At 44.2% G+C, this 16,999-nt stretch overlaps 2 protein-coding genes across 2 annotated transcripts in view; one reads left to right on the forward strand and one right to left on the reverse strand.

The window, feature by feature from the left end:
* The window catches only part of ABCC5 (ATP binding cassette subfamily C member 5), a 197,558-nt gene that overhangs the window by 111,965 nt on the left and 68,594 nt on the right, over positions 1–16,999 (reverse strand). The window lies entirely within an intron of this gene.
* Positions 11,114–16,848, forward strand: LOC103010665 (5-hydroxytryptamine receptor 3C-like). Its single transcript, XM_057546151.1, is given in 11 exon segments — positions 11,114–11,180; positions 12,445–12,611; positions 13,031–13,075; positions 13,539–13,651; positions 13,924–14,090; positions 14,922–15,038; positions 15,041–15,078; positions 15,876–16,073; positions 16,075–16,084; positions 16,270–16,511; positions 16,624–16,848. Coding segments are annotated over 11 exon segments (1,389 nt in total).

The following is a 16,999-nucleotide window of genomic DNA, read 5'->3' on the forward strand; positions in this document are numbered from 1 at the left end:
GTCGGCTCACTGTACATGCTGGGAGTTCCATGAAGATAGGCCAGAAATTGCCCAGCCAGTCAGGACAAGGAATGAGAGGAGAGGACACAGTGACCATCCTATAATCATTTGGGATTCTTTTTTGAAAAATTGTTGGGAATTCCCTTGCAGTCCAGTGTTTAGGATTCGGTGCTTTCACTGCCAGAGCCCAGGTTTGATCCCTGGTCAGGGAACTAAAAAAAAAGAAAAAGAAAAGTTAAATCTCTAGGAACCCAAGTTGCCAGTGCTCAGGCTGTGGGATATTTTACCCCCAAATGGATCTTTGGCAATGTCTGCAGATGTTATTAAGGTTACGACTGGGGTGGGGAATGGAACTGGCATCCAGTGGGCCAGAGATGCTGCTAAATATCTTACAGGGCACAGGACAGTCCTCCAAACAAAGGACTATCCAGCGCCAAATGCCAACAGTACTGAGGTTGAGAAACTCTGCTCTAGGCAATCCCAGGTTCACAGGAGTCCTAACTGGCCCCATATTTGCCTAAGCAGGCAGCTAAAGCCCAAATTCAGAGCTGCTGTTTTTTAGGTGTTATGACTGAGTGCCCAAGAATCCTCAAGATATATGAACCCAAGATGGAGGCTCCAATGATACCCAGAGAAAGCTGAGAGTGGAGGAAGTCCCTGGCCCTCCCACAACGACCCCTGAATCAGCTAAGAGTTTCCGAACCATCTCCTAGTTCTGAGTCACCATGAAAGCCCACAGCTTGGCTTAGGAGAGACATGCATCTGGAGCTAAAATGGGAGTCTTAGAGACTCCCCAGGATATTCCAGAGAATGTTGGGGACAACTATTCCTAATGGGCTCAGAAAATGATAATCCAGCTACTGCAGCTCTGTCTAAATATAGCTAACTTCCCCTATCTGAGAGCCTAGTGGAGAAGAGAAGGAGGAGGCAGGCATACCCAGGAGGGATGTCCAAACCACATTTGTAACAAGGAACTCTGTTCTGGCATTAACTCTAAGCGAGAGCTAGCCTAAGCTAGTATGCCTCCTAAACAAGCATTCCAGGTGCTTACTAATTTGTCTGAGATGAAGGACTGGCCATTGTGAAAAGTACCCTGTACACGTAAAGAATTCTGAAGGTAGAAAGAGACCCAATGTCCATGCTGAAAAACTATGTGATTCTTATATGGCTTGTTAAGAAGCCATAAGCATTGGAAAACCTGCAACCCTGGTTATTTTAAGTACTATCATTGTTATTGTTTTACTTGAAAATGGTCCCTAATTCATCATTTTAGGTATTTTTATATAAGATGATCAATAGGGGGGACCTTCAAGATGGCGGAGGAGTAAGATGTGGAAATCACCTTCCTCCCCACAGATACACCAGAAACACATCTACATGTGGAACAACTCCTACAGAACACCTACTGAACGCTGGCAGAAGACCTCAGACTTCCCAGAAGGCAAGAAACTCCCCAAGTACCTGTGTAAGGCAAAAGAAAAAAGAAAAAACAGAGACAAAAGAATAGGGACGGCACCTCACATCTGGGAGGGAGCTGCGAAGGAGGAAAAGTTTCCACTCACTAGGAGGCCCCTTCACTGGCAGACGGGGGGTGGGGGGGGAAGCTTCAGAGCCATGGAGGAGACTGCAGCAACAGGGGTGCAGAGGGCAAAGCGGAGAGATTCCCACACAGAGGATCGGTGCCGACCAGCACTCACTAGCCTGAGAGGCTTGTCTGCTCACCCGCTGGGGTGGGTGGGGGCTGGGAGCTGAGGCTTGGGCTTCGGAGGTCAGACCCCAGGGAGAGGACTGGGGCTGGCTGTGTGAACACAGCTTGAGGGGGCCAGTGCACCACAGCTAGCCGGGAGGGAGTCAGGGAAAAAGTCTGGACCTGCCTAAGAGGCAAGAGACCATTGTTTCGGGGTATGCGAGGAGAGGGGATTCCTTCCCCGTGTGCCCACAGAAGGCAGAGCACCACCTAAGCGAGCTCCAGAGACAGACGCAAGCCGTGGCCACCAGCTTGCACCCCAGAGACAGGCAAGAAACGCTAAGGCTGCTGCCGCTGCCACCAAGAAGCCTGTGTGCAAGCACAGGTCACTACTCACACCCCACCCCTGAGAGCCTGTGCAGCCTGCCACTGCCAGGGTCCCAAGATCCAGGGACAACTTCCCTGGGAGAACACATGGTGCGCCGCAGGCTATTGCAACTTCATGCCGGCCTCTGCCGCTGCAGGTTCACCCCGCATTCCAATTATGACTACTGTACCCCTCCCTCTCCCTGGCCTGAGAGAGCAAGAGAGACCTAATCATCCGCTGCTTTAACCTCCTCCTGTCTGGGCAGGAAACAGATGCCTGAGGGCGACCTACACAAAGAGGCAGGGCCAAAACCAAAGCTGAACCCCACGAGCTGTTCGAACAAAGAAGAGAAAGGGAAATTTCTCCCAGCAGCCTCAGGAGCAACGGATTAAATCCCAACAATCAACCTGATGAACCCTGCATCTGTGGAACACCTGAATAGACAACGAATGTTCCCCAAATTGAGGCAGTAGAGGAGCAACTGTAGACTTGCGGTTTGCTGTCTGTGACTGATTTGTTTCTGATTTGTATGTTTATCTTAGTTTAGTTTTTAGTGCTTGTTATCATTGGTGAATTTGTTTATTGGTCTGGTTGCTCTCTTTTTTAAAAATTTTATTATTATTATTATTATTTTTTAATATAAATTTATTTTTGGCTGCTCTGGGTCTTTGTTGCTGTGTGTGGGCTTTCTCTAGTTGTGGTGAGCGGGGGCTACTCTTCGTTGCAGTGCGTGGGCTTCTCATTGCGGTGGCTTCTCTTGCTGTGGAGCACAGGCTCTAGGCGTGCAGGCTTCAGTAGTTGTGGCTTGCGGGCTCCAGAGTGCAGGCTCAGGAGTTGTGGCGCCTGGGCTTAGTTGCTCCATGGCATGTGGGATCTTCCTGGACCAGGGCTCGAACCCGCATCCCCTGCATTGGCAGGCGGATTCTTAACCACTGCGCCACCAGGGAAGCCCTATTATTATTTTTTTAATTTGATTTGATTTGATTTTTTTCTTCCTTTTTTTTTCTTCCTTTTCTTCTGAGCTGTGTGGCTGACAGGGTCTTGGTGCTCCAGCCTGGTGTCAAGCCTGAGCCTCCAAAGTGGGAGAGCCGAGTCCAGGACATTGTACCACCAGAGACCTCCCGGCCCCACATATTATCAAACAGCGAGAGCTCTCCCAGAGATCTCCGTCTCAACACTAAGACCCAGCTCCACCCAACAGCCAGCAAGCTCCAGTGCTGGACACCCCATGCCAAACAACTAGCAAGACAGGAACACAACCCCACCCATTAGCAGAGAGGCTGCCTAAAATCATATTAAGTTCACAGACACCCCAAAACACACCACCAGACGTGGCCCTGCCCACTAGAAAGACAAGATCCAGTCCCAACCACCAGAACACAGGCACCAGTCCCCTCCACCAGGAAGCCTACACAAGCCACTGAACCAACCTCACCCACTGGGGGCAGACAACAAAAACAACGGGAACTACAAACCTGCAGCCTGCAAAAAGGAGACCCCAAACACTGTAGTTAAACAAAATGAGAAGACAGAGAAATATGCAGCAGATGAAGGAGCAAGGTAAAAACCCACCAGACCAAACAAATGAAGAGGAAATAGGCCATTTACCTGAAAAAGCATTCCGGATAATGATAGTAAAGATTACCCAAAATATTGGAAATAGAATGGAGAAAGTACAAGAAATGTTTAACAAGGACCTAGAAGAACTAAAGAGCAAACAAACAATGATGAGCAACACAATAAATGAAATTTAAAATTCTCTAGAAGGAATCAATAGCAGAATAACTGAGGCAGAAGAACGGATAAGTGACCTGGAGGATAAAATGCTGGAAATAACCGTCACAGAGCAGAATAAAGGAAAAAAAAATGAAAAGAATTGAGGACAGTCTCAGAGACCTCTGGGACAACATTAAAGGCACCAACATTCAAATTATAGAGGTCCCAGAAGAAGAAGAGAAAAAAAAGGGACTGAGAAAATATTTGAAGAGATTATAGTTGAAAACTTCCCTAATATGGGAAAGGAAATAGTCAATCAAGTCCAGGAAACACAGAGAATCCCATACAGGATAAATCGAAGGAGAAACACGCCAAGACACATATTAATCAAACTATCAAAAATTAAATACAAAGAAAAGATATTAAAAGCAGCAAGGGAAAAACAACAAATAACATACAAGGGAATCCCCATAAGGTTAACAGCTGATCTTTCAGCAGAAACTCTGCACGCCAGAAGGGAATGGCAGGACATATTTAAAGTGATGAAAGGGAAAAATCTACAACCAAGATTACTCTACCCAGCAAGGATCTCATTCAGATTTGACAGAGAAATTAAAACCTTTACAGACAAGCGAAAGTTAAAAAGAATTCAGCACCACCAAACCAGCTTTACAACAAATGCTAAAGGAACTTCTCTAGGCAGGAAACACAAGAGAAGGAAAGACCTACAAAAACAAACCCAAAATAATTTTTAAAATGGTAATAGGAACATACATATCGATAATTACCTTAAATGTAAATGGATTAAATGCTCCAACCAAAAGACACAGATTGGCTGAATGGATACAAAAACAAGACCCGTACATATGCTGTTTACAAGAGACCCACTTCAGATCTAGGGACACATACAGACTGAAAGTGAGGGGATGGAAAAAGATATTCCATGCAAATGGAAATCAAAAGGAAGTTGGAGTAGCAATTCTCATATCAGACAAAATATGGAATCTAAAAAAAAAAAATGGTCATGAAGAACCTAGGGGCAGGAAGGGAATAAAGACACAGACCTACTAGAGAATGGATTTGAGGACATGCGGAGGGGGAAGGGTAAGCTGGGACAAAGTGAGAGAGTGGCATGTACATATATACACTACCAAATGTAAAACTGATAGCTAGTGGGAAGCAGCTGCATAGCACAGGAAGATCAGCTCGGTGATTTGTGACCACTTAGAGGGGTGGGATAGGGAGGGTGGGAAGGCAGGAGATGCAAGAGGGAAGAGATATGGGGATATATGTATATGTATAGCTGATTCACTTTGTTATAAAGCAGAAACTAACACACACACAAAAATAAATAAAATAAAAAAGTGAAGTATAATAATAAGAACATTCTTATTATTAAAAAGAAAACATTTTTCCTAAAAAAAAAAGACTTTAAAATAAAGACTATTACAAGAGACAAAGAAGGACACTACATAATGATCAAGGGATCAATCCAAGAAGAAGGTATAACAGTTGTAAATATTTATGCACCCAACATAGGAGCACCTCAAAATATAAGGCAAACACTAACAGCCATAAAAGGGGAAATCGATGGTAACACAATCATAGTAGGGGACTTTAACACCCCACTTTCACCAATGGACAGATCATCCAAAATGAAAATCAATAAGGAAACACAAGTGTTAAATGACACATTAAACAAGATGGACTTAATTGATATTCATAGGACAGTCCATCCCAAAACAACAGAATACACTTTCTTCTCAAATGCTCATGGAACATTCTCCAGGATAGATCATATCTTGGGTCACAAATCAAGACTCGGAAAATTTAAGAAAATTAAAGTCGTATCAAGTATCTTTTCCAACCACAACGCTATGAGACTAGATATCAATTACAGGGAAAAAACGGTAAAAAATGCAAACACGTGGAGGCTAAACAATACACTACTAAATAACCAAGAGATCACTGAAGAAATCAAAGAGAAGTCAAAAAATACCTAGAAACAAATGACAATGAAAACATGACGACCCAAAATGTATGGGATGCAGCAAAAGCAGTTCTAAGAGGGAACTTTATAGCAATACAATCCTACCACAAGAAACAAGAAAAATCTCAAATAAACAACCTAACCTTACACCTAAAGCAGTTAGAGAAAGAAGAACAACAACAACAAAAAAAAACCAAACCCAAAGTTAGCAGAAGGAAAAAAATCATAAAGATCAGGTCATAAATAAATGAAAAAGAAATGAAGGAAACAATAGCAAAGATCAATAAAACTAAAAGCTGGTTCCTTGAGAAGATAAACAAAATTGATAAACCATTAGCCAGACTCATCAAGAAAAAAAGGGAGAAGACCCAAATTAACAGAATTAGAAATGAAAGAGGAGAAGTAACAACTGACACTGCAGAAATACAGAGGATCATGAGAGACTACTACAAGCAACTATATGCCAATAAAATGGACAACCTGGAAGAAATGCACAAATTCTTAGAATAGCACACCCTTCCAAGACTGAACAAGGAAGAAATAGAAAATATGAACAGACCAATCACAAGCACTGAAACTGAAACTGTGATTTAAAATCTTCCAACAGGGACTTCCCTGGTGGTTCAGTGGTTAGGTCTCTGCCCTCCCATTGCAGGGGGCCCGGGTTCATTCCCTGGTCAGGGAGCTGGATCCCACATGCATGCCACAACTAGGAGTTTGCATGCCACAACTAAGAAGCCTGGAAGCCGCAACTAAGGAGACTACCTGACTCAACTAAGACCCAGCACAACCAAATAAATATTTTTTTAAAAAAATAAATATTTTTTTAAAGAGATTAAAAAAAATCTTCCAGCAAACAAAAACCCAACACCAGATGGCTTCACAGGTGAATTCCATCAAACATTTAGAGAAGAGCTAACACTATCCTTCTCAAACTCTTCCAAAATATAGCAGAGGGAGGAACACTCCCAAACTCATTCTACGAGGCCACCATCACCCTGATACCAAAACCAGACAAAGATGTCACAAAAAAAGAAAACTACAGGCCAATATCACCGATGAACATAGATGCAAAAATCCTCAACAAAATACTAGCAAACAGAATCCAACAGCACATTAAAAGGATCATACACCATGATCAAGTGGGGTTTATCCCAGGAATGCAAGGATTCTTCAATATACGCAAATCAGTCAATGTGATACACCATATTAACAAACTGAAGGATAAAAACCATATGATAATCTCAATAGATGCAGAAAAAGCATTTGACAAAATTCAACACCCATTTATGATAAAAAAAAATCTCCGGAAAGTAGGCATAGAGGGAACCTACCTCAACATAATAAAGGCCATATATAACAAACCCACAGCCAACATTGTTCTCAATGGTGAAAAACTGAAACCATTTCCTCTAAGATCAGGAACAAGACAAGATTGCCCACTCTCACCACTATTATTCAACATACTTTTGGAAGTTTTAGCCACAGCAGTCAGAGAAGAAAAAGAAATAAAAGGAATCCAAATCGGAAAATAAGTAAAACTGTCACTGTTTGCAGATGACATGATACTATATATAGAGAATCCTAAAGATGCTACCAGAAAACTACTAGAGCTAATCAATGAATGGTAAAATAGCAGGATACAAAATTAATGCACAGAAATCTTTTGCATTCCTATACACTAACGACGAAAAATCTGAAAGAGAAATTAAGGAAACAATCCCATTTACCACTACAACAAAAAGAATAAAATACCTAGGAATAAACCTACCTAAGGAGACAAAAGACCTGTATGCAGAAAACTATAAGACACTGATGAAAGAAATTAAAGACGATACAAACAGATGGAGAGATATACCATCTTCTCGGATTGGAAGAATCAACGGTGTGAAAATGACTATACTACCCAAAGCAATCTACAGATTCAATGCAATCCCTATCAAACTACCAATGGCATTTTTCACAGAACTAGAACAAAAAATTTCACAATTTGTGTGGAAACACAAAAGATCCTGAATAGCCAAAGCAATCTTGAGGAAGAAAAACAGAGCTGGAGGAATCAGACTCCCTGACTTCAGACTATACTACAAAGCTACAGTAATCAAAACAGTATGGTACTGGCACAAAAACAGAAATATAGATCAATGGAACAGGATAGAAAGCCCAGAGATAAACCCATGCACATATGGTCACCTTATCTTTGATAAAGGAGGTAAGAATGTACAATGGAGAAAAGACAGACTCTTCAATAAGTGGTGCTGGTAAAACTGGACAGCTATATGTAAAAGGATGAAATTAGAACACTTCCTAATGCTGTACACAAAAATAAACTCAAGATGGATTAAAGACCTAAATGTAATGCCAGACACTATCAAACTCTTAGAGGAAAACATAGGCAGAACACTCTATGACATAAATCACAGAAACATCCTTTCTGACCCACCTCTAGAGAAATGGAAATAAAAACAAAAATAAACAAATGGGGTCTAATGAAACTTAAAAGCTTTTTCACAGCAAAGGAAACCATAAACAAGACGAAAAGAAAACCCTCAGAATGGGAGAAAATATTTGCAAATGAAGCAACTACAAAGGACTAATCTAAAAATTTACAAGCAGCTCATGCAGCTCAACATCAAAAAAACAAACAACCCAATGCAAGAATGGGCAGAAGACCTAAATAGACATTTCTCCAAAGAAGATACACAGGTTGCCAACAAAAACACAAAAGGATGCTCAACATCACTAATCATTAGAGAAATGCAAATCAAAACCACAATGAGGTATCACCTCACACCAGCCAGAATGGCCATCATCAAAAAATCTACAAACAATAAATGCTGGAGAGGGTGTGGAGAAAAGGGAAACCTCTTGCACTGTTGGTGGGAATGTAAATTAATACAGCCACTATGGAGAACAGTACGGTGGTTCCTTAAAAAACTAAAAATAGAACTACCATATGACCCAGCAATCCTACTACTGGGTATATACCCTGAGAAAACCATAATTCAAAAAGAGACATGTACCACAATGTTCATTGCAGCACTCTTTACAATAGCCAGGACATGGAAACAACCTAAGTGTTCATCGAAAGATGAATGGATAAAGAAGATGTGGCACATATATACAATGGAATATTACTCAGCCGTTAAAAGAAACGAAATTGAGTTATTTGTAGTGAGGTGAATGGACCTAGAGTCTGTCATACAGAGTGAAGTAAGTCAGAAAGAGAAAAACAAATACCGTATGCTAACACATATATATGGGATCTAAAAAAAAAAAAAAGGTTCGATGAACCTAGGGGCAGGACAGGAATAAGACGCACATGTAGAGAATGGACTTGAGGACACAGGGAGGGGGAAGGGTAAGCTGGGACGAAGTGAGAGATTAGTACTGACATATATATGTTACCAGATGTAAAATAGACAGCTAGTGGGAAGCAGCTGTATAGCACAGGGAGATCAGCTTGGTGCTTTTTGATCACCTAGAGGGGTGGGATAGGGTGGGTGGGAGGGAGGTGCAAGAGGGAGGGGATATGGGGATATATGTATACATATAGCTGATTCACTTCGTTATAGAGCAGAAACTAATACAACATTGTAAAGCGATTATACTACAATAAAGATGTTTTTAAAAAAAAGATGATCAATAGATTGTGGGTGTTTGATTCTTGCGGTTAATGACAAAATTTATTTTGCCTTAAATTTATTATGTTTTAAATTATGATCAGAAAATACAAGATCCAATTGCCATCTCTCTATTTACTTGGCTCCATTTCTTTTTTCTACATACTCCTATCCAATATCTGCATTGTAGGATTGTTGGGGAACTACACAAAATGAGGTATACATCGCCTGTCATACAGTAAAGTACTCAGTATGTTAGTTACCACCTGCAGCAGCAGCAGCAGGAGAAATAGCTCCTGAGATTTCCAGATCCCAGAGTTGAAACTCGGACTCCCCTGGTCGGAAGCAAACCTGTGCCTTACTGCTTTATTTCTCCTGCCTCTATCACCTCCACTTCCTGGCAGCTATATCTACTTCTAAGTCCAATTGGGACTTAGGTCCCGTTTTTCAGCCAACTTTGATAAAAACAAGATATATGTCAACTATCTTCAGCCACTTTCAGCAGGGCTTGAAGTTAACCCTCTTTTCCTAGATCCAAGGTCTGGGAGCCTAGCCCACCTGTGGAACTCAAGTGTCCCTTGAAAGCCCTTCACTCTTGGCCAGTCCAAGAGTCCGGTGCCCCATGGGTGTGTCCATGTGGACACAGTAGTACTTTGGTCCTACATGACACGATGGCCCAATCCTTTGGCCAAGTTTCCAAAGAAGGGAAGAAATGACTTACAGAGCTGGTGGGGCTGAAGGACTGCAGACATTTCAAACTTTAAACAAAAGATATTTCAGCCTCTGTCCTGTACTTTCCCACTTTGGGCCCCTAAGTCATTCCTGCCTGCCTTAGCAGTTTCTATTTTGGGCTGTCATGATCTTCCATTCTAAACAAAGTTTCTTTTGTACTCTAGGTCTTACTCTTCACCCTTTCTGCAAGGAGAAATTTCCAACTTTCTGGAAACGTAGCTAAGATACTTAATATAACAACGCCCCAATTCACTCATTTGGTCCGATTGTGTTTTTCTACAGAGATGTGACATAAGACATAACATTGACACAGGCCATTAATATTTATGCTAGCTGAGATGACTAGTTTATGATAACGTATAACACTATTGACAATATAAAGATGTTAAAAACAGATCTGCTACCTGTTTTGTGACGTCTAATTATCATGTAATCAATGCATAGAGTAAAAAATTATATGGAGAACATTAGTCTGGGGGAGAATGAATTAGGGAGGCAGAAAGACTGGAGAGAGGAAATCTAGCTGGGGAATGTTGGAAAAATATAAACAGCAGATAATGAAGCTATGAATCAAGATTTATAATTTGGCATTTGCAATTATTCTGAATGAATACATAACCAAATCACTACATATTGTTACCTTTCCAAATCTGCAGATTCCTTGGCCTTAGAAAATTAATTCATATTTCCCCAGCCCACGCTCTCTCATTAAAGTGAGTTATTTTGTTATTGATCTCAGCACAGAGCTTCCAAACAGGATGCTTCTCCCTTAATCTTGGCCCAACTTTCTCCCTTCCTGGAGCCCGGAAAGCATACCTGGACAGGGCTAAAGCAGGACACTCTGCTGTGATCTCTCTGGCCACAGCCTCTCACCAGGGTGTGGTCACCTGTCATGAGCAGTATTCAAAACCAGGAACCAAGGTGTGGTCCGAGCTCCTTTAAGCCCCAGGGTTTAGGGGCTCCTGGTGAGTCCCCAGAGAAGAGTCCAGAAGAGGAGGATGGAAGAGGGGTGGCCTGCTAGGAGGGGAATCCTCTTGTGCTTCACTATCAGCCTCCTGCTTCAAGGTAAGATGGGGCAAGAACAGGGAAGACCAGAGTGTGGTTCTGAAGGATATCTAGGCACTTCCTTCTGGCACTTGAAGGACATTAGAATTAACATGTTAAATAGTTCTTCCATAATGTCAGTGTTTTGATTTCCTTTTGGTGACAAATAGAAAGACATTCCACTGCTCAGGACACACAGCCCTCCTCTCTCCCTGACTGCATAGGGATCTACCAAACTGTCCCGTTTCACCACCTCTCCAATTCTACGTTTTCATTGTCCTCCAGTGCCTCTTCCACCACACCCTCATCCTACCCTCCTTGTCTCTTTTTCCTTTGATATGGCGTCTATGAAAAGAGTAGCCCTGAAGGAGTAAGTAAAATACCAAGAGAGGGTGGGAATCAATCTGAGGTAGAAGAAAGTGGATACTTTGCCTCCATGAGGGAATATTTGTTCCCAGTCTGGGTACATACCTTAAATGTTATGGAAAGAGATGGAGATAGACAGGAGCAGGCAGAGAAAAAGATCACACAAAAATGGGAATGGGGCAAAGATTCTGCTCAGGTACTGGGATGGCTCCCTGGCCATGGCCAGGAGAGAACACCCACATAGGGCTCACTACATGACTGGCATACGGTTTATGCCCAGCGATATCGCCTCGTGATCCCAGTGCTGGAAATAAATCCTAAGATATCTGAGGTCACTAAATCTGAGAAGGGCAAAATAAGCATAAAGCACCAAGGTAAGCTTTCAGAATACCTACTATATGTCTCCCATATCTACCTAGTAAGTGCAGTTGTTTATCTCTCTTATCTTCTTGATAAATCAGCTCTTGTCTTAGATAAACAGAAGTCTCTGAAAATGAAGATGAGAAATCATTAGAGCAGATTTCTAAGTGATCTTGACTACAAGTTCTAGGGCGTGCTGAGTGGTACTACTAGGTGGACCCAAGAGTATTATGATGGGTACACCATAGGCTTTATTGAAGTGGCTGCCAATACATCAAGGATGAGTTTGTAAACAGATTTGGGCAGGTTTTGCATGAAGATGAACAACGAGAATGAGAATAGGTACTGACTCAGCTCTCCACATCAATTTCCACCATTTGCCTATCAGACCAGCCCGTCCGCTCCAGCCCTGGCAGGAAGGGCTATGGCCTTGGGAAGTCTTGGCCCAGGAAGGAGGGCTCACCTGCTTCTCCCAGTGCGTCCCGTGTTTTCTCTCTCTGCAGAGAGGCGCCAGCCTGGCAACAGAGGCCTTCTCTCACAGGGTCTCTGCTCTCTACAGGAAGAGGTGACACTTTCACCATCAATTGCTCAGGACTCAGCCAGCATGGGGTGGATCCTGCTGCCTTTCAAGCAGTGTTTGACAGAAAGGCCTTCTGTCCAGTCACCAACTTCAGCATCCCCACTCATGTCAACATCTCCTTCATCCTGTCTGCCATCCTTGAAGTGGTGAGACCTGGTCCCCACTTTCCATCACTTCCAGTGGGGAATAAGGATCCCCTGCCCTGTCAATCCAACATTGTACTTGTCTAGTGGTGAACAATAGGTACTCTGAATGGATTTTGTACCAATTAGAGGGTTTTCCTATGGGATGGGGAGACACAGAGAAGAATGCTGCAGTGACATCTTTTCAGGAAGGATTTATCCTTGAGTCCTGACCTTTCTGGAAGGCTCCAGAAAGAAATTGTCTATATGGCAATTAAAACCTGAATTGCTCCTAGATGCAAGGGGAGAAAATAAGGAAAAGACACTTAAGCATCTAGAACTATGCTTGGCCCAATAAATTAGAAAATATTTATAAGAATAAGTGGTGGGCGTGGGCCAAATCTTTTTGCACTAATAATCCTGGATGGGAATTTCTTTACCAGGATGCATAGCTCCAGCTTCTGACATCATTCCTGTGGATTACTATGGTAAGGCAGATCAACTCTTCCCTTCCCACTTCCAATTATAAGTTTAAATTTGAGGAGTGACTTAAGGTTTTCCAGACCTCTACCCAATGTATAAATCTTCCTGGGACCAAATAACTCCATCTAGAACTGGACTGGTCCTGGGGACACAAATTTCCCTGGGCAGCTTAGGAAGATAGAAGTGGTGACCCAAGAAAATGGCCAAGGGGTTGTAGACCAATGTAGTGGTATGTCTCTGGGTCCAAATGGTTTTAGGCTATATTTAAGGTCTGCCTTAAAAACAGGTCATTAAGAGGTACTTTGCCAATAACACTTGGCTAATAAAGTAAGGGAGATAGGCTGCGGTCATTAGGGACCCCAGTGGGAGTAAGAGGATCAGAGTTTAAAGAAGAAAGGAAAGGGCAGGAGGGGCTGACTGGACAAGCTCCACCATCACTCATCTCTGCTTCCACCACCCTGGCTGCAGATGTGGGACAATCCTTTCATCAGCTGGAACCCAGAAGAGTATGTCAGCAACAATAAGCTCACTGCATCATCAGCTGAGAACCTGTGGCTCCCAAACATCATCATCATGCAATTGTGCATATCTGGGTGGGGGCAAGCCAGCATGAAGCCCATCTGCAAAGAACAGCTGAGGGTCAGTGCAGGGTGCGGGGACACCAACAGATTCAGACTGGGGCACAGCCTCACTTAGGTGACTCCCACAAAACACTATGAGCAGAAGAGACGAGAGAGTGACCTCAGAGAAAGAGCCCAAAAGGAGCACAGTAGGGGAAGACCTGGGACGGAAGGGAGTCAAAAGCTGATGAAGGCACCCACAGCACCCACCTCTCCCTGACTCTCACAAGCAGCGTGGATGTGGATCGGGGACCTCCAGGTCTCACCGCCTGTGTCAGCAGCAAAGGTCGAATACAGTATGACAGGCCAATGAAGGTGACCAGCACCTGTAATCTGGACATCTACTTTCCTTTTGACCAACTGAACTGCACGTTCACCTTCAGTTCCCTCCTCTACACAGGTGAGCGAGACACATTTTGGTAACCATTTAAGGTTCAAGGGGAAGATATTTAAATGATGTAGGTATTACTTAGGAAGGTTTTAGATTAGTGTTTCTCGACTCTGACTACCCACTGAAGCTTTTAAAAAATACCCATAACTATGCATTCCCTCAGAAATTCCAATTTAATTGTTCCAGGTGGGGCTCAGTTACTGTGATTTTTTATATCTCCCCAGGTGATGCTAATGTGCAGAGAGGGTTAAGAACTACTGCTTTAATTCCTCAATAAAGTAAATAAATAAAATAAATAAATACCACTCCTTTAGATCTTAGATGGCCCTTGCACCAAAGAGGCCCACCTGACCCTGAGCTGCTGCACATCTATAAATTTTAGCTCAAACCTTTTAACATTAATAGCTAACACACTTAAACCAGTAATTAACGTAACTGAATGCCACCAGGTATCCTGTGGCAGAACTGGATAAATTAATCATTATAATAGGCATGTGTGTAATTATAAAAATATTGAGCTGCTCAAGACTGAGTCCACTAAAACAACATCATAGAACTGGGGAATTGAGAAGAAAGACAGGAAAGTTCTTGACTCACGTTTGAGTCATATCTAATCTTCCCATAACTTTGACTTCAACAACAACAAAGAAACTCCCAATGCTGCAGCCCACACATATATGAATTGCTGGTCCTGTGACCCATCTGAGACAACCTGGTTGCCCTGCTTTAAAGGACAGAGAAGAGAATTTGTTGAAGAAGCTCAGTGAAGGAGGAATTGAATCTTGTGTACAGGAGACTTGAGGACACTTCTGGACTGAGCGGCCCCGGCCTCCCTTGCACTGGACAGCATGCTCCTGGGCATGGATAAGGAATTGTGGGTGATAACAGACACGTCTCGTAACGTCATTCTGAGCCAGGGGGAGTGGCAGCTCCTGAACATCGACAAGGCCACCCCACATTGGTGGACAGCAACCTATATGACCAGATCGTGTTCTCTGTAAGTCCAGGGGCCCCTGTTTGACTTCCGAGCCCAGTTGCTCTGTGATTTTCCTCTTGATCTAAGGCCCTTTGAGATGTAAAAATAGTTCCAGGGGGTTAAACACCTGCTCCTCACTCTACCCTCTACCCTAACTGCCCTCAAGAAGGATCCCCAAGGCCTCTGCCCTGCAGAGAGGAAGAGCAGCTGGGCTGTTGTAAGAATGGGCAGTCCTGTCCGATGATCCAAAGTGCCCCACTTGCCCCTAAAAGTCTACAATTGTTGTGTTCCCAGCAGGTGGAACATAAGGGAAAATTAGACAACAAAATTGGGGGCACTTCGGAAGAGGTCACAATTAAATGCATCTGTTACCCAAAGAGGTCATCCCATGGCCAGCCTAACTGGACATCAGCAAGGATTGGATAATCAAATATAGAGTTGAGGGACTTCCTTGGTGGCCCAGGGGTTAAGAATCTGCCTGCCAATGCAGGGGGCATGGGTTCAAGCCCTAGTCCGGGAAGATCCCACATGCCGTGGAGCAACTAAGCCCATGTGCCACAACTACTGAGCCTGTGCTCTAGAGCCCACGAGCCACAACTACTGAGCCTGCGTGCCACAACTACTGAAGCCTAGAGCCCGTGCTCCCCAACAAGAGAAGCCACTGCAATGAGAAGCCCGTGCACCACAAAGAAGACCCAACACAGCCAAAAATAAATAAATAAAATAAATTTAAAATATATATATATATATAGAGAGAGAGAGAGTTGAGCCCTCTGGCATCGGTTATTTGCCACGTTCTCCACACTCCTCCCCACCAGGTGACCATCAGGCGCAGGCCCAGCCTCTACGTCATAAACCTCCTGGTGCCCAGTAGCTTTCTGATAGCCATCGACGCCCTCAGCTTCTACCTGCCGGCAGAAAGTGAGAGCTATGCCCCATTCAAGATGACACTCCTGCTGGGCTACAACGTCTTCCTGCTCATGACGTTGAATGACTTACTCCCTGCCAGTGGCACCCCCCCTCATCAGTATGGCCCCTCCCACTTTCCGGGGAAGCAAAGGCAGCAGGGGACATGGTGGGAGGCAGGTAGCAGGAGAACCGCTGCCTCTCCACTTAAGGAGGGAATAGATTCTGAGGAAAGATTGGATTTGGGGGAAAAAAATTGTAGAGAGGAATCTGCCCAGATTTATTTATAGTTTGCTTTGCCTTCAGGTGTCTACTTTGCCCTGTGTCTGTCACTGATGGTGCTCCGCCTGCTGGAGACCATCTTCATCACCGACCTGCTGCACCTGGCCACCACCCAGCCTCCACCCAGGCCTCGCTGCCTCCGTTCCCTGCTTCTACACTGCACCAGCCCAAGGAAACGCTGCCCCGCTGCGCCCCAGAAGGGAAACACGGGCCTGGGCCTCAGCCCTGCCCACCTGCCTGGGGAGGGAAATCAGCACTGCCCACGCGTCCTCTCCCATCACCTCCCCTTCTCTGCTCCCGCCTCCTTCCTGCCCCCACAACCCCCCAGCTGACCTTGGCAGCCCACAGCGGAGTCTCTGTCTCTCCGTAGGTGTGAAGGAGCCCGTGGAGTTGGTGGGGAAGGTGCCAGGTCCCAGAGAGGCAGAGCTAAATGGGTGCCCTGGGTCAGCGAGGGCCCAGCAGGAAGAAGACGAGGCTCAGAAGCAGCACTCGGTCAGCCTGTGGCTGCAGCTCAGCCACGTGACGGACACCCTGCTCTTCCGCCTCCGCCTGCTCTTCCCGGCCCCCTCCGTCGTCACGGTCATCATCCTCTGGGACACCTAGGCAGATGCCCACACCTACCTCTCCCTGCAAACCACAGCTTGAAGTTTCTCGTGGTCTTAGGGCCAGCCAGTCACAGGCCCTTTCCTAATCTAAACACCCCCAGTGACTACCATGTCCCCTCTATATTCCCAAAACTCCAACAGAGCCCTAC

Source organism: Balaenoptera acutorostrata, chromosome 4 (genome assembly GCF_949987535.1).
Source record: "Balaenoptera acutorostrata chromosome 4, mBalAcu1.1, whole genome shotgun sequence".
NCBI classification, from domain to species: Eukaryota; Metazoa; Chordata; class Mammalia; order Artiodactyla; family Balaenopteridae; genus Balaenoptera; species Balaenoptera acutorostrata.